We start from the raw sequence: 20,817 nt of genomic DNA, 5'->3' as shown, positions 1-20,817 counted from the left end.
TTTAGAGCATGCAAAACAAACAGATTAGCGCATAACAGTGTGTGACGTCTGACACACACACACAAAAAAGAGGTGATAATGGGTCAGCAGGAACAGATTAGTCTGTTGCATCAGCTTAGCAACACACACACACACACACACACACACACACACACACACACACACACACACACACACACACACACACACACACACACACACACACACACACACACACACAGTGAACTATCTGGCTGTGTGTGGCATTGGCAGAGATAAAAAGTGTGATGAACACAGATACAAATGACCTGTATGTGTGCGTGCGTGTGTGTGTGTGTGTGTGTGTGTGGGAGAGAGAAAGAAAGAGAGAGGGAGAGAATTTAACCCTGTAAGAGATTTAACAAAGAGCTGCCTGTGATCTAGCAGATGGCTAAACACTGTCACACATATTCACACATTATTAGGATCAGCGTACATCATCCCAGAGTATAATAAGGGTAAACCACATCAGTGTGGCATATGTCCATGTCACTTAGACTGATAAGCCTTTATGTTCCTCTGGGCACTTTTATAAGGCGGATGTGAATGTTGTTAGATTTAACCTCTGACTGCAAAAGACTTACAGGCACTGGACTGTTTGATCCATCTATCTGTGTGTGTGTGTGTTTGTGTGTGTGTGTGTGCGTCTGTGGCTTGGCAGCCAAAGCCCCTTCCAGTCTGCTCACTGTTTGATCATTCCTTCCTAAGCTCCTGTCCCTATGGCTAGATGAATAACCCACAGAACAAGCAGCCAATGAAACCTTCATTCACACACATCTTCAAAAAGACTTTATGCTGTTTTCTGTTTTTTTTTTTTTATTGTAGCCAACTGAGTCTTTCTCTCACAGCACATACATTACTTTCATTCACCCCCTCCATCTTATTCCTCTATTTTTATTAGGGCTGTAAGAAAATATCGATACACTGAAATATCACAATATTTCCTGGTATGATGCTAAATCAATATTTAGGAGTAGCACACCCAGAGAAGACCCACACATGCATGAGCAGGACATGCCATCTCCTCAACAGAAAGGCTGCACAAAAGGGATTCAAACCTGCAACCTTGTTGCTGCAAGGAACTCAAATATGTGAAAGTAGTGAAAGAATGAGGAGTGTGTGAGAGTGTGAAGTGTGACCTTCCAGATAGAGAAGTGTTAGGAAGTAAAATGGAATGGGTTGTGGGAGAGATGAAAGAGTATGAGCAGGTGACGTGTGTGTGTGTGTGTGTGTGTGTGTGTGTGTGTGTGTGTGTGTGTGTGTGTGTGTGTGTGTGTGAGAGAGAGCGTAGGATAAGACTGCTGAGCTTTTCTTTTCTCTGTCTGCACTGCTCTAAAGCTGTGTGTCTGAGGCTGCTCTTGCTGCAGAATGACTAGACAGAAAATATAAACATGGTATGAAAATAGACACGAGAAAAAATAGAGAAGAATGGAAGCAAATGAAGGATAGAACTTTGATAAGTGTTTAAAAATCATTTTACAAAAACAAGGTCTCTCTCTCTCTCTCTCTCTCTCTCTCTCTCTCTCTCTCTCTCGATCAATGACTAAATTAAGAGTATTGACTTTCAATGTCAATAAAAACCCTAACAGCACAGACTCTCCCACAAAACCCGACTGCAAACACCACACAACCACTTATACTATTCATGTGTCACACACGCACGCACACACTGTTACGTGCCTTGCCCCTTTTCGGCCACAAGATGGCCGTAGTGGCCTTTGCCTCGCCTGTCTCCCGGTGCCCAGCTGTCTGATCAGAGATAATTACCAGACAGCTGTTAAAAGCTGCCCCACAGCCATCAGTTCTCTGAGAAGGTACAGGATAGTTTAGACTCTTCTGAGTTTAAGCTATTCTCTTCTCCTCCCTTGATCTCTTGGTAAATTTGCTATAGTTAGTCTTCGGTGCTCTCTGTTTTTGGATTTAGGATTAGACAATTTGGTTTTTTGACGTCAGATCTCCCCTTTTGTATTTATAAACGTATTATTCTCGGTTTTCTTCCCACCCCCTTCTGGGGTGGCGCTTTTCATTTCTCCTTTTTTGTATATAGTTTTGGCTTTTGGGTTCTTTGTAAACATTTCACTTGTTTCCTGTAATAAATCCTTGTTTTTTAAGCGACACTGCACTTTGTTATTGTTGAATCCACACACCACTTTTATTACTCCCCTCCTCATGTCTCCTAGAGCCGGGGACATAACACACACACACACACACACACACACACACACACACACACACACACACGACTCAAACCAAGCTTTTAATTTTCATCACTTATGAAGTGTGACACCCATGCAATAACTACATGTACTGTGTTCATTCACTGACCATTGATTGGACTTTACATCTGATCATTAAATACTTCCTTAAACAGTCCTAAATAACTTAAAATATCTCAAAACCTAGACCTCAGATCTGTCATACTTTCGAATTTTGAGAGAGGAGATGAAAACGAAGTTTGATGTATAATATGTGTGTAGTATGTAGGGGTGTAACGGTTCACGGGAGAGTGTTGAACCGTTTCGGTTCGGCCTGTTCGGTTCGGTCCACTTGCGGGTCGTTTTGGTTTATTTTTTCCGTTAAATAATGAATTTTTATTTGCGTGATTTAAGCGCAGTGGATAAAAGTTCCTAGGCGAGTTTCCGCACGGACGCTGTATTGAGTAATGCATGATGCTCTGCACGTGCCCGATCTCCGTTTAAAAAATGTGATCTGCAAATTCTGATAAACGCCTTTCAGAGCGGATCAATCCAGCTGCCTGTAGCTGCTGCTGTGGAGCCTGTAGAGACGCTGAACCGAGCTTCGCTTCGCCCCTCCATCCCTTCTCTCACACTGCAGACACGCAGCAGCAAAAAGGTAAACAATCACGTCTGCTGAACTTCCCCCGGGACAACTGATGTAAAGTTTTCGTCCTACAATGAAAAATACGGCGCGGAGGAAGCTCGTTATTTAAATGGAGTTTTAAAGAAGAAACTCTGGGCGGTGTGAGGTGAGTTTTTAAGGCTCGCTGCAGAAATAAAAACAGGAGCATCAACAAACACAACACTTGTCTGTATGAGTGTGACACTCATAGCTGCGCAGATAACCTGTGAGATAATTAAAGCCATCATGCTAGATCAGCAGCTTATGAAGACACCTGGTTCTGCTCTCAATAGGTGCCGCTTTAGATATTAAATAAATAAATATAATAATATACCGAAATTGGTCCGATTGAACCAAGCTCTTTAATTACACTGAACCGAACCGAATACAGTTTTGGCATACCCTTACACCCCTACTGGTATGTAAAGGTTGGATCAATACAGAAGTAAAAACCGATACAGATATTACATTTTAAGGCCAATATTGGTTGAACTATAATATTCCTAATTAAGTTTAAAGCAGCAAATGTAAGTTTTCATTGTAAAGCGTTTAAAAGACTATTAGCATTATTGGTGTGTTTACTATACTGATCACTGTCTTAAAGAGCAAGTCACCCCCAAATAAATGTTTTTTTTGCTGATAAACTAAGTAAACGAGTGTCTAATCGTGCTGCAGACACGTGTAGTCAATAATTTGGCACTTCAGTGCATCTTAGTTAAAATTTAAATATTCTGCCTAAAACTGTCAGTGTTGTGCCGTTGTCAGGTAAAAACTCTGCACTGTATTTGAATTTAAATCTGCCACCGCTATTAGCTAAGAGGTATGCTATGATGTAAACTGGTACATTATGATGTCACAATGCTGTCGTGAGCCTGTGTGTGTGTGTGTGTGTGTGTGTGTGTGTGTGTGTGTGTGTGTGTGTGTGTGTGTGTGTGTGTGTGTGTGTGTATTTGTTAGCAGCTCCGCCCTCTCGGTCTGCCAGGCAACAGCATTTGTTGCATTTTTCAAACATGAAGTGAGAGTGGAGTTAGACTCTGGTAGGGGGTGACTTGCTCTTTAAGGACAGAACTGTCCAACTTCACATTTCTGCAAAAACAAATTTAAAGATCAATTATTATTCAAGTCTTTTAACCATTTACAGTTCTGAACTCAGTTCACGAACAGTATAAACTAAACTATTTACTTTGATTAAGTAGATAAAGATCGCTGGTTGACTTTACATTAGTAACATTGCCAGGTTGCATTCTGCTTGTTTGCCCTTTTGCTTATAAATTTGTGCTACATTATGTTATTACTAAAAAATAAAAAAATAAAATCTTTTTTCCCCATTTAGTGTAAACAAGTTTAAAACGGTAACAAAAGGTGGCCCATAAAAAGGGTTTTTAACTCTAAGCCATAATTTCAAGGCTGTAAACTAACACCCAAAAGCACACTACTGATGATAAAAACAGACCTCTTAGGAATCCTAATTATTAATGTGCTGCAGCCTAATGCACGAGGACACCCACACTAATGTGCATGCACACAACCTAAACACCAGTCATGATACAGCAGAGAGATGATCACATAATGCACAACAACTGGATCTGTTCATGCAAAAAACATCACAGCCACACATCTGGAGGTCCTATGAAAAACACTGTAATCCTCTTGAAATAAAAAAGGACCTTTAGAGGATTTCTTTCTCTCTCTCTCTCTCTCTCTCTCTCTCTCACACACACACACACACACACACACACACACACACACACACACACACCTTCCTCCACAGTGGAGTCGAGCTGAGTGACTTTCACGGCCAGCTGATCCACTCTCTCCTGCAGGCTGCTCATCCGCAGGTAGAAGCTGTTGGCTTCATTAAACAGTTCTCCAAAAATGTCCTCTGCATGGCAACCTGAGCAGAATAGCAAACACTGTTAGGAATGAAATCATCCGCTTCAGTTTTTATCTAATACCCAAGAACTGACTCATCTTAAACTAAACAACCACTGAAACGTGTCCCTTTGCCTTTCATAAACAAGCAACACGTTAAAGCTACCGAAGCAAATCTACAGAAGCCGCTGACTTTTAAACCCAAACACGGTCACCGAACTCTCACCCTTCCTGTCTCATCCCTAAACCTTAATGTGCGCTCTCGTTGTTTGCAGAATGTCATTGGCGATTCGATGTGCCATTTAACAAAATATTGTGACACGATTGGTTTGACATACACACATGCGTTTAATTCACGCGGGGTCCGCGTGGCACACGTCCCCCTCACTCCCCATGACAGTGCCCTCTGTCCCCCGCACTTTTTTCCAGCCGTTTTATTCGTTAATATGCGGAAACAGGGCCGCCGCTGTCCAACTAAAGTTGGTTCACTGGTGCCGTGTGGCTGTTATTAATGTTGGGCATTCAAGAATCTTTTTTTATTTTTATTTTTGGAAAAAATTGCTGACAGGTTGTCTCTTACTGTTAGGCTTTCAGACATTTATATGAAATCTTAAGAGGAAGAGGAAGACATTCTGAAACACTGTCACCTCCAAACCTCATCAAAGAGTACACACTCACACACTTATTACCAAAATAACCTCAACAACTTAGGATGTGTTGTGCTCCCCTCTATACGCCTGCATCGCTCACCCATCAGCATCAGGGAGCAGAGGCAGAGCCTTCACTCATCCTGAGTGAGCTGTCGCTGAATTTAATTCAGCCTATAAATGCTAACGATGTTTAAAAAACCTTTTATCCTCTGCACATTACCATTGAATGATGTCCTTTCTGGTTCGTGTTTACTTTGAGTCCTGTCCTGGTTTTGAGAAGAGCTATGGCGGCCTCTAATGAGCTGTTTAGGGCATTTCAAACAAAGCAAATATAGACAAAGGGCATCAATGAATCATCAGATATCAGCAGAGTCCTTAAATCCGTGGCTACATCTTTACCTGTGCATCAGAATCAACTTTGGTGGATGTGATGAACTAGTTGAATTGTTTGCAGGAATTGCAATGGATCTTTCCACAAGACAATGTGCCATAAAGTTGTTAAATAACATTTACACAAAACAATGCGACAGAGATGCGATACGTCACTATTATCAACAAATCACAAATTAGGAGTCATGGTTTTTGCCTGTTTTGATAAACTGGTGATTTTAAGCGTTACCATGGAAATTTTGGTCTGAAGAATGAAATGCAGGCTAAAAATTCACCGTTTTTTATGTTTGTATCAGCAGTTTAGCCTGTATTTGAATACATCTAAGGCAATATTAGGTGGTTTAACCATGTAGACATGTCTAAAATATTCTATAGCCCAAGATTAAGTCAAAGTTATACTCTTAAATAACTAAAGAAGTGTTTTTCACTATATAGTATACTCACTCAGACTGCCCAGCTGTTTGATGATGGCTGCCAGAGTGCTATTGGTGACACACTCCAGCTCACTGGTCACCCCATCCGGCAGCGCTCCGCGGCACAAGTGCCGGGGCTCAATGTTCCTCTTAACCAGTGGCATGTTGCTCTACTCCTGCGGGAAAAACAAGACAAATATTCATGAGCCATCACACATGCCACTAAATGTGCCTAAGAAAATGTCTTGTTTCTTTCTATGTTGAGGATCCATCTTCCATTTAATACAACTTAAAGGGACTTTACGGAGTTTTGAATTTATATGCTCGCGATTGCCCCCTCAGGCCAAAAGCGTAATGGCAGCTTCAACGGTAGGCTCGTGCATGAGGCGCGCATGCTGTACGTGTACACTCCTTAACGAAAATAACAGCTGAGACAGTCCCATGTGTGTGTGTGTGGCCCGGAGGACAGAGGACAGGAGAACGTGCAGCTAATTAATTAAATAATTTGGTTCTGTACCTTTCTCTTCAGCACAGCTGACAAAGGTTTAAGTTGGGTCAGTCCTCCTGTATGCTCAGATCATTCCCTTCCCTTGCTTGAAAAATTGTTCCAAAATGAAAGTTGAACCCACATCTTTTTAATCTGTGAATTCAATGCCGTTCGGCGAGTCTCAAATAAAAAATTTGGGCATCTTACTGTAAAAACATATACCATTAATGTAAAAAAGAAACTGCTATGTTCACATTCAGAATCGAACCCAGGTCTTCTGCGCGAGAGTTCAACCCGTTACTTGGTGAGCTAAAGCTCCAATGACTTTTTTTTGTATCTGTAACATTTATATCCTTGATTACAGCTGAAACAACGTTCAAAGAACGATTTGGAGCGAAAATATCTATTTTGTTGCTAATTTGCAGGAAATATCCAGAAGAAAGTAGCTAAGGGTCCTCAGAAATGTAGCTAGGTTCATCACTAGGCGTTAGGAACAGCGACAAAGTGGCACTACCTCACTCTCTGCTGCTAAAGCTACGGATAGCAAATGCTACGGACTATGCCTGAGCGTGAACGCGCATGAAGCAGCCTGCTCGACCGGAGCAGCTCTCTTTTTCTGTGATTTTACAGAAAAACAGGCAATCACAGTAAAAATGCCAGGGCTCATTCTACAGGACCAGGGCATTGCAGGAGAATGTATGAGGAAGAAATTTATTATTTTTATACATGTTTTGGCTGTCAAACTTCCATAATGCCCCTTTAACATATTCTAGGGCTGCATCTTTCCGGCCTTTCCGGATGTTCAGCAACACTCTTTGATCATGAAATCCGAGCAAATGAACATTTCTGGCAAATAAAATTGCAAAGCGACAGCCGAGGGGGAAAAAAGAGTTGGTGTTCAGCTGTGAGTCCGAGGTGTCATGTCCGCCGTGAGGCACAGTCACTCATCATGTTGTTTGGGCCAAGAACCAAATGCGTCATAAAGAGTGTTCTAAATAGTGCTAATGAGCTGAAAGTGTGGTCAGAAAAGACCACAAGGTACTGGAAGGAAGGGAAAGAGGAAAGATCTGACAGCATGAAGGATGTGTGTGTGTGTGTGTGTGTGTGGGGGGGGGGGTCCTAGAAATAAATAAAGCTCTGCTTTGGATTTGAAGTGGAATTTTCTTTCACCAGTATTATCCAAATGAAAGGCAATAACGACTGGAAAATGTATTTATTTAGAGACGAGACTGTTTGCAAACACAGGAAGAGACACTGTGTTGTCTTTCTCCTGAAACGCCTGCTCTATTTTCATGAAGGCAGCCGTGTTTCAGATTGCTCTTCCTGCTTTGTGTCTTTTCCAGAATCACAATTTTCACCACCTCTGAGGAAATTCTACATATTTCACACTAACTTGGTTTGAAAAACTGCAGATTTTTTAAATCAAATAGTTCTGGACATATTCTTCCATCATAGAGAGGAAGTACTTAGTAGGCAGAATCGTTTTTGTGAACTAGACTAAAGTTTAATCTACGATTTGCTCTTACATAGCAAGAAAAGGAAAAAAATGAGGAACTCAGGTACTGATAGTGTAAAAACAAATAGAAACATTTATCAGGCACGCTGCCGTTTACATGGAAAATTTTTCCTCCTTCAACAGCTTTTGACATTTAACCACCAGATTGTCCTAGCTTGTCTGAAGAATGTGTGCAGGCTTCCTGTGTGTGCACTAACGAACATTATCCTCCCCAAGCAGTTGTAAATAATCCAAGAACCGTTCTCTTTAATAATACATATATCCTCCTCAGCCACCTCAAAGGGTGCGCTTCATCTCTTACTTGTCTCGTCTGTTGGGTCATTACCCAGTCACTTTCTCTGCTCACTCCTGCACCGGTTATTTCACCACATCATCCCTCCATCCACATCTGTTTTCATTAATAAACCACTAAGGGTGAATATCTAATACTCTGACTCCCTGTCGTTCAACTCTGAGAGGGTTTTCCCCATTTTCTATCAGTGTAAGAGAGCATGGTGTTTCCTAGTCACCCCTAAAATGGACAAGTGTGTGTTAGGATGCACACACTGACTGCATTTTGTGCCACGCACAGTCGCAAGCAGAATCAGGTGAACCGTAGGGCAACATGTCATGAGTCTGGGTATGGATACAGAGGAGGTGAGGATGGATATAGACGAGTAGAGAAATAAATGATCTAAAGTTAAATGAAAATTCCATGTTGTCGTTCTTTTTTAAAACACAGAAACGGTTTTGTTTACCTGTTATTGACGCTACAGTTTCGCCGACGGCTGCCGGCTTCTTCAGGCTGACGCTGATGGTGGCGCGTCACTTCCTTCTCCATTTATCTGCGGGCAGCAGAGGACGTTGTCGCCCTCTACTGCCCGCTCTCCCCTCTCCGACGATGCAGTCCCATGCGTGGTCCAGCGTGTAAACTCCGTCGTCCCTGTTCATGGTCCCACATCCACGTCCAACGTCCTCTGCTGCCCGCAGATGAACGGAGAAGGAAGTGACGCGCCACCATCAGCGTCAGCCTGAAGAAGCCGGCAGCCGTCGGCGAAACTGTAGCGTCAATAACAGGTAACAAAACCGTTTCTGTGTTTTAAAAAAGAACAACAACATGGAATTAGAAATAACGCACAGCAAGAACACACCTAAGATGTTAAATGAAAATGCTGGAATAATACACTGCCCGACTAAACAAAATACCTTCACTTTATTTAAACAACAAACGATGTTTTTATAATAAATTTTCAATTCAAATATTAAACCTACCTTCGTAAAATGGTAAATGGCTTGTATTTGTATATCACGTTGTAGGGTTCTACAACCCCCCAAGGTGCTTTATAACACAACCATTCACACACCCATTCACACAATGGTGGTGATGAGCTACAATGTGGCAAGAGCTCACGTCCAAGAATCTAAAGACATTTTTAGGTATTAATGTTGTAAAAGGTGTTAGAAAAAGCGACAAATTCACAAAGTTGGCAACACTGTCCCTGCCTGCTGTAAATTGTGCAACATTAAGGTGGTGTTGTCAACCCTCACGTGATCGGATTAGGGCATACCTACTCACAATCATTCATTCATACTAGAGAACCAAGCTTATTTATCAAAAAATATAAAAAAAAAACTGGCGAATGAGACCCTTGATGGATATTTAGAACTCATGTGTCCTCTGGCTAAATAAATGATAGACTACCCAGCTTGTTCTTAATCAAAGGTTCACAAACATGATGCTTAAGGGCCATGTTATATTTGCTGTTTGCGTTGGTGCAGACAGCAGGTTGTGTCTTTGTTCACATACTTGCTGCTGCACAGCACTGCACTGCACGTAGTACTGGGGTGTTCCACTAGGGGGCGAACAAGCCTACTTAGACCAAACAGAACCGGTGTCGGTACAAGATCTGCTCGGGTGCAGGATCGGCTCGGGGTCCTTCGACTGCCGATGACGTCACATTACTGCAAATCTACTCGGCTTTCACACACACGTTTTGGAAAGACATCAGCAGTTCTCTTAATAAATTCTTGTTTGTTAACACCTAAATGTGTTCTTTATAATTGTAATTTGTTAATAAAACACCATATTATCTTTGTTTTGTAAAGAATGTGAAACTGCATAAAACCAATATGGGACTGACAAAAAATAGAACAGTTCTTATATGTGAAGCCCTATTTGTTTGTATTAATGTGGAGTTTGTCTGTATATTCCCTTAGTTGTTATCTAAATGCATTCTTTGACTCAAAATATTGCTTGGTGTCTTTCAGTAAAGTTCTTATATTTTATTTTGCCCCATTTCATCAACATCAAGAGCTTTTGAGGGTCACCGTTTATCATTTGCTTATATTTTACATTTCCTTTAGAAATTCAAACGTATTTTCTCCAAAAAGTGTTGATTTTTGGACTACAGGACTATAACCACTAAGACTACGACCGCAAATTTGTTCTGACCAATCAAAATCATAACGTGATAACGTAACTTCCGTAAGCTTCGTGTTCAGCCAATCAACTACTTTGACGTCATCGGCAGTCGAAGGACCCCGAGCCGATCCTGCACCGGAGCAGATCCTGTACCGACACCGGGTTTGTGGGTACAACCAAAACAAACATGGCAACAGTAGAAGAGATCAGTAACGGTTAATTTAGAGTTCACGACAGAAAGCGACAGCAGCAGTCTTGAAGATGGTATTAAACACCTCTAAACCAGAGACAGAGTCGCCATGGTGAGTGTGTCTTGCTCATTTTGTCAACTCCACCTACTGGTTACTCGTATATTGCAGTGGTCGGACATGTTGCGTTAATTTTGGGGGACGCGCACAACTGATGCTTCAAATCAACACAAGTAACGAGTAGCAGCCATTTTAAACATGTGTTCACGTCATCAAACAGCAAGTACATCACAGCCCTCAGGGTTCTTTACAGAATAAGAGCCTAGGAAGTAGGGTCAGAATACTTTGTAAAGTAGTTTTACCAACACCACCACATCATTATGATACATAAAACGTAAGTAATTTATGTATATGACTTCCAAGTAGAACTTGTTTAAAGTGCATAAAATTGATTACAGTATCTTAAAATACTTTTTATATGCAAATAAAACTAAAACAAAGAACTAAATTACAAAGATAAGAATGGAGAAGAGAACCAGCCAAAGTGTGTCATGGAGCCACGGGATGTGTTGTCATGACAACGCATTGAAGAATCTGCTCTTCTACTCAAAAGTGGAACTGGCTGTGCCTCTGAAAATAGTATGAAAGAGAAACAGCAAGAAGGGAAGCAGGGACAGAAAAGGAAGCGCAAGCATCTCAGTGAAAACCAAAAGTAGCAAATTTTTAAAACTTGCTTTGTAGACCTCCACAAGATTTATCACACTGTGACACCTGAGCTCTAAACACTGGAGAGTTTAGAGAACAGCGCTAAAATAACTTCGCCTCAAAGGTCACTTCAGATTCAAGATTTGCTATAAGATGAAATTCTTTAAGGATGCACCAGTTAAAATCAATGTCAGAGGCTGTTAGCTTCAAGCTAGAGCTGGGCAGAGTAGACCAAAACTAATAGAGGGAGAAAGTCTCCCCCCTTTCTGGTTGGCTCATGGGTCCCTGGTAAAATGAAAAAATGAATGCAAGTCAATGGGGCACAAAGAGCTATTTTCTAATCCACTTTGCCTTACGCCCTGGATCAGGTGGTTTTGACCACACCTGTCATGTATTTTGAGATTTATCAGCTTGCAAAAGTTTGTGATTACTATGCATTAATACGACAGAATCTCCTCTCCCCCTAGCGTAGCTGCTACTTACCACAAGGCCAGATCTATAGTGGTTCTTTCCTCCAGAAAGAAGGTTTTGAAGCTCGCTTAAGCGAGTGGTATCAGAATGTGTCTTTAAAATTCACGAACATCATACGTGAAATCCATGACACATAACAAATGGGATTAGAAAATGGTGTTGTTAGCCCCATTGACTTTTTTCCTTCTGGTGAACCATGGTCCGGAAGTAGATGGGTGTGACTTAGGCTCCCTATAGCAATAGCTAGGGAAAACAAAACACTTCAGTTATGGCAAAAAGACTTGCTGAAACATCAACGTCTTCATCTCCCGCAAAAATTTAAATCTACAAAGTTGAGTGTAAAATGTAGAAAACATTCACCCGGTGATTTGTATCAATCTGGACAACTTTTACGTAAGTTTCATCAGCACACCATTGTCTGGACTCTTGAGAATACATGGGATGATTGCTTCATATCATGTCCTGATAATTGTAAAGCACACTGAATTGCCTCTGTGTTTGAAATGTGCTCTATAAATAAAGCAGCCTTGCCTTGCCTTACGGTCAAAGAGAGAAAAGCAGTAAGCTAGCGGCAGCAAGCTAGCGGCAGCCAGGCATACTTGCTAGCTCTAGAAATTTGCCGGTTGTATATTTGTCAACATAAATGATCAATGGGTTATCTTGTGTCTGATTTGAAAACAAATTATTTTTTTTTAAATGTGTGATACTGAATACATAATTATTAACAGTGGTAAAACATAAGTTCCATGAGAAGATATGTACTCTAAAAATAAGAACCTGTGGCTTACCCTTAGGACTGAAAAACTAACTTTCTGCAATGTGACCAAACCTAATTAACTCCATCTTTATGGTAAATCATCTTTAGAAATACAGTACAGACCAAGTGTTTGGACACAACTTCTCATTCAATGTGTTGTCTTTATTTATTGTCTTTATTATTTTCATGACCATTTACATTGGGAGATTCTCACTGAAGGCATCAAAACTATGAATGAACACACGAGGAGTAATGTCCTCAACCAAAAAAGGTGAAATAACTGCAAACATGTTTTATTTTCTATTTTCTTCAAAGTAGCCACCCTTTGATCTGATTACTGCTTTGCACACTCTTGCTATCTCTTGATTAGCTTAAAGAGGGCATCACCTGAAATGGTTTTCCAACAGTCTTGAAGGACTACCACTCCACATCCTCCACTCACTGTAGCTGTGGGTGCAATTACAATTGTAATAAGAAATGACTTTATCCTCCAATCTGAAGCTGATTGGAGCCTGTTTGAGGGGTTGCACCAAACCCCAGCTCTACTATTACCTCCAACCCCCACCAGGCTTGTTATTGCACCCAAACATCTCTGCAGGAGGGGGGATAAGTGGACTTCTTTAGCTCTTTACACACAAGTGCAGGAGGATATTGGCAGACTCTTCTTCCCTATGATCAGCTAATGTTACTGAGCCTTCTGTTCAGCCCTGTAGATGTTAGTACACCCCCCTCTCACACACACAAAAACACACACACTACGTCAAACCAGGCTTAAGTCTGTGATTCAGCCTGTCACCAATCCCCTCCTGTTCTTCGAACAGTAACAAGTAGACAATAAAACACAGGCTTCAGATAATTCAATTACATACAGTTACTTTTTGCGAAAGCTAGCTAGTGTTGCACTATATTATCAACAACAACATTCATTTATGTTATATGCCCTTTTAATTCATAAGACAATCAATATTTAACAGTACAGGCCAATGATAGGCCATTAAAATCACACATCCACGCTAGTGACAAATGATTAAAAACAGCAGTAAAACCCCAGCTAGTGTGGTAAACCTGGAACTGAGTGCTCTATGATGACATAGCTTTGTGTAATCCAACAGACTGAAACTGAGCCGTCAGGATTACTCTGTGTGCCTGGGAAGCCCTCTGTTGGATCTTGAGCCAAATGTCTTAACAAAAGCATCATGGAGTAAAAAGCAGAACAAAATGAAACATAAAATAATCATTTAAAAAATCACCGCTGTCAGCTGTATGGAAATCAGTTTCTATACAGAGAGCCATGACTTGTTTGGTACCAGCAGAAACATCAGATAAGTGACTTTGTTTTGATGTTCCATGAACCTGACAGCATGGGACAACTTAAAATTAAACTGCAACAATAGCGTACAGTTTCCCCTCCCCACCCTGGCTTTGTTCTCTTTGATGTCTACATTTGTTGATGCTCTTCAATTTAATTCAATTCAAAAATACTTAATTAATCCCTGAGGGAAATTGACTGAAAAAAAGAGATGGCAATTACAAGGGCACGCCCCTCCAGTTTTCCACTAAGCCTCCATAAATACAAGTAATGCAAGAGCGAGGTTTTTTTTTCCTCTTATTTCATCCCTCTGACTTTTTTATTTTCTGAGAAGCAGCATCAGAATCTAGAGAGTGGTTGTCATGGTTTCTCCAGAAGAAAAACATCTGATGTATTTTGGACGGCCAAGAAGTGGACTGAACAGAACACAGGAATGTTTCTAGTGGGTCAATATCATTTAACAAGATCCCAGTCGATTCATTTCCAATGTCTTCATTGCTGAAGTTAAATAAAGTGTCACAAAACAAATCTCAGTTAACTTTTACAGAAATCATCGTAATTTCTGAACTATAAGCCACAACCAGTTTTTTTACAATGATTTAAACACTGTGACTTAACTAATGATGCAGCTCAATTGTGGATTTTTACGCGTTTTTACAGGCCTTGGGACAAAAGTGATTCTGACAGCTACAACGAACAAGAGATGTGTGGCGAAGTTATTCTAACGTTTTTCAACTCTGAAGGTGTGAAGAGCAATCAATGACCTTTTCCATGAGGCTCCTAGCCTGGCAAGCCAAACTAAATAAATATATTACTTAGTCTGGGAATGCGCAATTGACGGCTCTGGGCCATGGTGCCACATTGTCTTTTAAAAGATCTCTGCATGCTACTAGACAACAAACAACATGATGTACCCACCGCAATGGATGCCAGTCAACGAGGCAGTCCGCTGTTGAAGAAGGCAAAAATGCATCCTTAAAAGACTTAAATACATCTATCTGCTCCTGACTAATAAAACCCAAACCCAAATAGTCCAAAATTGATGTAAAAGCTGTTTCAAACGAGTCATCACCATCTTGTTCCCCTCCATTGCTTCATCCCACCCACCAAACCAAAAGAGCGCCTTGGTTGGCCCACAAAACTAATAGAGTGCTGTGATTGGTCCAAGCTTTACTGGTTTGAAACCCCAATAGAGAGCTGTGATTGGTCCAAGCTTTACTGGTTTGAAACCCCAATAGAGAGCTGTGATTGGCCCGCCAGAATGCTGCTAGGGGGCTGCAGAAGTTCCAATGGAGCATTCCTAGACCAAAGTCTTGCTTTGCAAAGTTTGGTCTCGTACACTAGGCTAGAAGGCTGCTTGAATTTATTTGTAACCAGCTGTGTTACAGGAACTATTCAGAAAAAAAAAAAACATTTATTGTACGTATTTGTGTATGTTACCAGTACGTTTTCAGTTAAAAGTTAAAAGAAATCTGTGTAAATTTATCATAATGTAACGTGACGTAATAGACAGATTTCGCCTGAGAGCTTGCTTTCCCATCGGGAACTTTACAGATGCAAAACGACAGTGAAAGTATTCCACGCCACTCTTCCACGAGGTCACAAAATCACCAGAGAAAGACAAGATCACGTGGGACTTTGGCACTTCACGTAAGAACGAGGAGAAAGGCGGCAGCGTGTATCTTGACTACAAAGGTTTCACTGGTAATGACACATTTTTTTAGGCAACTACAAATCTGTAAATGACTTTCTGAAAGCATAAAGTGTCAAAAATAGACTCAAAGAGTAAGCCACTCATCCCTACGCTTTTGGGACACTTTATACATTTCACAGATGTTACTCAACACTTCACGTCCGGTGGAAAAGCCTGGTCATGTACATATTTTTTTTCTTTTTAAATTTAGTGGGTGCAGCTTATCTTCAGATGTTCTCAATAGTTCAGACATTGATTGGTACTGTTGATTTTTATAGATTTAAATTTTGTGTAGCTTTGTTTTTATGCTTTATATAGGTCTGTGTTTTATTGCTTTTATGGTAGGTTTTATTAATTTTACTTTTACCAAACGCTCTTTTTGCTTTAACGCCCTACAGGTTTGTGTTTATATTGATTTTACGGTAGAAACTCTCTCTGTTATCTTTAAAATAGTTAGTTTTACCACGTTGTTGTGTGACGCACTTTGTGATTCTTTCTGTGAAAGGTGCTATAGAAATAAACATGTTTTACTAAATTACAATAAGCTAAGTTTTCACGAGTCATCCAGAACACCGAGTGCAACAAGTCTAAGAAACATCTGCTGATGTTGTTTGAGACTTTTTGCTTTTTTGGCAAAAATATAAATTCCCACCATAAGGTGATCTTAGTTTAAAAACCATCATAAAAGCTGGTGGGGAATAATATGCATAATTTAAAAATACTACGCTATTAAATAAATTGTAAATGTTGTGTATTTAGTATGATTTAGCAACAGGTAAACACAGTATGAGCTCTTCTTGGTGGTTTCTAGTACAGCAGGATAAAGTGTAATGATTACAGGACTGCATTACAGTAGACCATGTTGTAAGATAGTTGAAATGTGAATAAAAGCCCATGTGGGTGTTTAGAAAACAGAGAAGAAAAGATCGATTCCCATTAAGGACTCAGCACATCACTCCTACCTTGTCTTCCACCGTGTCCCTTTTTCTCTGCTATGGTTAGTAAACAGGTCAGCCACGGTGGGCTGGAATCTGGATGATGCAGCGAGCCGTGTTTCAGAGGATCTTCCCTTCTCTGTGTGTTGTGAGATTCTCCCGCACCCCCGCGCCCCTCTGTGACCTGGTCCCTTACAATTAAATGTGCCGGCCTCAGCGAGATTGCAACAAGTCATCCGGTACAGCCATGTGACCTGACACTGTCACAGTCAAGTACAGTGGAAACTGGGTCTACTGGTGTGGAGTTAGTGGGAGGAGAGGCCTCTCCACTGGGATGGAGGCATGGAGAGACGGGTCACATTAAAGCTGTAGCGTGACGAATCCTAGTGTTCCAGTTTACAGGGTATCTGCAGGTTTAAAGGAGCCAAATTTAAGACTTTTTAAGACCTTTTTTAAGGCCACTTTGACCAAATTTAAGCTATTTTTAAAATTTAATTTAAGCTATAATTTCCGGCTATTGCCTGGAACCGGTGCTAACCATGTCGCGAACGTGGGATTAGCCATCCAGTTAACATTAAACTTGCACTTCCCCATGGTGCAAGGTCCCACTAGCTTAACCAGCTAATGTGCTCATCTAAAAATAGCCCCCTTTCACAACAAACTGGATGTGTACGGTTCCGCTTACGCCAACATCGTACACACAAAAAATGCTGAACACCAACTAGAAATTCACGAAAATTTGACAAAAATGAAAGAATCTTGTTTATTGGGTCTTTGGTAATTTAAGACCTTTGGAAACTGTATTTAAGGATTAATTGTCATTTTTAAGGATTTTTAAGGCCTTAAATTTGGAAAAGCAAATTTAAGACTTTTTAAGACTTTTTAAGGACCCGCGGATACCCTGAGTTTATCTGGTCTGTAAAAGAAAACAAAAGTGATGGAGCCAGTTTTACTTGAACTGAACTGCAAGAGCTCATCCTTCACCTCAGGCTGCTCCAGGAAAGTAAAATTACAGGTTTGATGTTACAGATGTCCATATATCGGCTGCTATTGAGTGCTTCCATAATAGTTAACAGATCACACACACATTAACGTATACTCAGAGGCATGGGACCACTTGAGGTCAACGTCGGATCATTAGCTGTGTCACTAAAAACCAGCAGCAATACCTAAATGTGAACATCTAAACGCTGCCCTGGGTAATTTCCAACACTTTGAGGCAGGCTTATCGATATTAATTAATCAGCCTGGAAATAGCTGAGTAGGCCAGACTTTCTCAGGAAATGTAGGGACAGAAAATTACCATTTCTGAAGAGTTTAAAGGCAACCGCAGCAGTGGACTGTGGTACAACAGTATTAGAGCATCTCGGAATTGTGCAACACCCACGCCTGTGTGTCATCAGTAGACACTTGCACTTTGCGTCATCCCAGACAGAATAGAGACAGTAAGGTCAGACAACCAGTTGCAAGAACGATTACTCAGTAATTCGACAATAAAAAAGCACAACTTTTCAAGCTACAAATGACAAAGTTCATTGGTAAAATAAATACAAATTCGGACTATACTGCCCCACACTCATTCTTTGTTGGAAATTAAGCATTTTTGTTTGTGTCCATATAATTCAAAGTCTGAAAGAAAAAAATATATAGGTATTTGTCAAAAACAGAGTAATAATTTGTTTTCTGTAATATATTATAATTAAAGTCTTTAAACATTTGTCTTTTATGTATAATTCTAAGTCAAGTCAGCCGATATTAGTTTTTCTAATATTGATGCAGATATGCAGTGGTCCTGGTTAGACGATGGCCATTATGTGCTGCCAATTTTCATGGCCTAGACATTTTCCACCTTATTTGTTAAAATGTCACTAATAACATCAGTTGACAATGGCAGACATTGAGAACAGCTACAAGTACCTTGGTATCCCACAAGCAAAGGCGACCTCGATGAAGCCGCAAGGAAAGGAGCCACAGCCAAATACCTACAATAAGTAAGGCAAGTCCTAAGAATTCAGCTCAATGGCAAGAAAAAGATCCAGACAATAAGTAGCTACACCCTGCGAGGAATCAGATATCCTCTGGGAATAGTAAGCTGGTTAAAGGAGGACATACAGACCACAGAGGTTAGGACAAGGAAGCTCCTAACCAAGCATGGAGGGTTCCATCCAAAATTCAGCACCCTGAGACTGTACAACAGCTGCAAGGAAGGAGGCCCAGGACTACTGAGTGTTAGAGCCATTGTCCCGGATGAAACATCCAAGATCCATAAGTAGATAATTAAGTCCCCAACAGATGACATCATCAGTGAATGTCTCAGACAATGGCGAATAGAGAAGGAGATGCTGAAAATACCATCGTGGGAGGACAAACCTCTACATGGGATGCACCACAGACAGATAACTGAAGTGGCTGATATCAAGAAATCCTACCAATGGCTAGAAAGAGCTGGTCTGAAGGACAGCACAGAGGCACTCATCATGGCTGCACAGGAACAGGCCCTGAACACCAGAGCAACAGAGGCCAAGACTTACCACACCAGACAAGACCCAAGGTGTAGGCCAGTGAACTTCAACTGACAGCCCACGGGCCACATCCGGCCCACCAGACATTTCCACCTGGCCCCTCAACCCTTTGGGCCCTAACCCTCATCCGAACATATCGGCTGATATAGGGGTCATTAACACTATCAGCTATCGGCCAAAAAGACGGCCGATATGGCCGATATTGCGCTACCTATCCAGCAGATGGTGCCAGCTTTATGAACTCATGTTGTGTGGCTCCACTCCTCGGGGGGTGGAGCCACCGTCACAGCACACATGCAGCGGAGCAGCGGGAGCAATTCAGTCAAGCAGAGACGATGGTGATGAGGAAGTAGGAGGTAAGTCTTCAGTTTTAAGCATATTTGTTGTGTCAGTGGTAAGTTGAACGGTAAAATAAGCAATGACAAAAGTATGTTTCCCCTCAACATGCTTCCTAAGTTTATTGTGTGCCTCGTGGCCTCGTATTGAAAAGTTACCCTGAAAAAAAAACTGCTGCAGCATTACGCTCTATGCAGAGCTCACGCTGCTTCCCCTTTAGTCATGCAGGGCAGTAAGTAAGTAACGATGCCCTTTTCCTGGTAAACATTCTGGAATATTCTCAGACAATTTCAGCCGCTCTTCTTCAGCAATCTTTTCAAACTCACGACCGCTGTCACTGCTGAGGACGGGTGACGGGGGGTTGGCAACAAAGCAATGAAGCGCTGTGATAGCAGCAAGTCCCTCCTCCTCTCCCTAGCTGGGAGAGGAGGAGGGGCGGTAATACGACGAGAATATAAACATTCCTCTCTACAATAGAATAAATCTACTGTATTTTTTTCAGCCTTATATTTTATATAAGACTTATTTATTGCCACATACTAGTACATATCTTAGTTTTTATTTTCCTAATACTGTCGGCTTTGGAAAGGACAAAAACACAAAAGTGTAAAACTCAAAAGTATTTTAATGCCAAAAATCAGGTGACAGAAATAAAATCAGGTAGCTAGGACGCTGAAACCAGCAGGGTATGACTGAAACTGAACCGTATGCACTGAGGAGTGAGAGATGACAGAGGACTACTTATGAGGAGGAGCTGTGAGTGGGAGCAGAGTACAGCAGGGGAACATAGGAGGAAATATAAATGAAAATATTTTAAAAGAAGAAAGAATCCTAAAAGGGAAAGAAGAATAACTAGAAAAAAAACCTGACAACAAACGGAGTAGAAAATTCAGTGGAAGGAAAAAAAAGGCTTGAATACTAAATGAGAAAACCTTAACAGCTTAAGAAATTTTAAATTTGTATTTCTTTTTTTTTTGAGAGGGAGATTTATCGGCCATTATATCGGCTATCGGCTTTTGTTAAAAGTTTTATATCGGTATCGGTCCCCAAAAAAGCATATCGGTCGGGCCCTAATTCTAATGACATTACAGTTATTTGTATAGAAGCTTTTGATGCAGAATAACATTGAAAAGATGGCTTTCATGAAACATGCATGAGAAACACCAAACAGAAAGACCTTATTCAACATGTCCAATGGTTATAAATGCCCTAGAGCATATTTTCATATCACTCCAGTCTAAGTGCACCCTGGAGAGTTTGCAGTTTTTTTTCAAAGTTAATTCACACTTTTAGCC

At 40.9% G+C, this 20,817-nt stretch overlaps 1 protein-coding gene across 2 annotated transcripts in view; it reads right to left on the bottom strand.

The window, feature by feature from the left end:
- The window catches only part of zgc:109889 (actin-binding protein WASF3), a 38,266-nt gene that overhangs the window by 13,841 nt on the left and 3,608 nt on the right, over nucleotides 1–20,817 (bottom strand). For both annotated transcript variants that reach the window (XM_070548946.1, XM_070548947.1), the window contains exons 2-3: nucleotides 6,234–6,378; nucleotides 4,637–4,771 (exon numbers count right to left, since the gene is read on the bottom strand). In XM_070548946.1, the coding sequence (XP_070405047.1) occupies nucleotides 4,637–4,771; nucleotides 6,234–6,366 (268 nt within the window). In that variant the 5' untranslated portion in view covers nucleotides 6,367–6,378. The remainder of the gene's footprint in view (nucleotides 1–4,636; nucleotides 4,772–6,233; nucleotides 6,379–20,817) is intronic.

The sequence above is a fragment of the Nothobranchius furzeri genome, chromosome 2 (assembly GCF_043380555.1).
Source record: "Nothobranchius furzeri strain GRZ-AD chromosome 2, NfurGRZ-RIMD1, whole genome shotgun sequence".
NCBI classification, from domain to species: Eukaryota; Metazoa; Chordata; class Actinopteri; order Cyprinodontiformes; family Nothobranchiidae; genus Nothobranchius; species Nothobranchius furzeri.
This window is presented reverse-complemented; position numbering and strand designations above follow the sequence as displayed.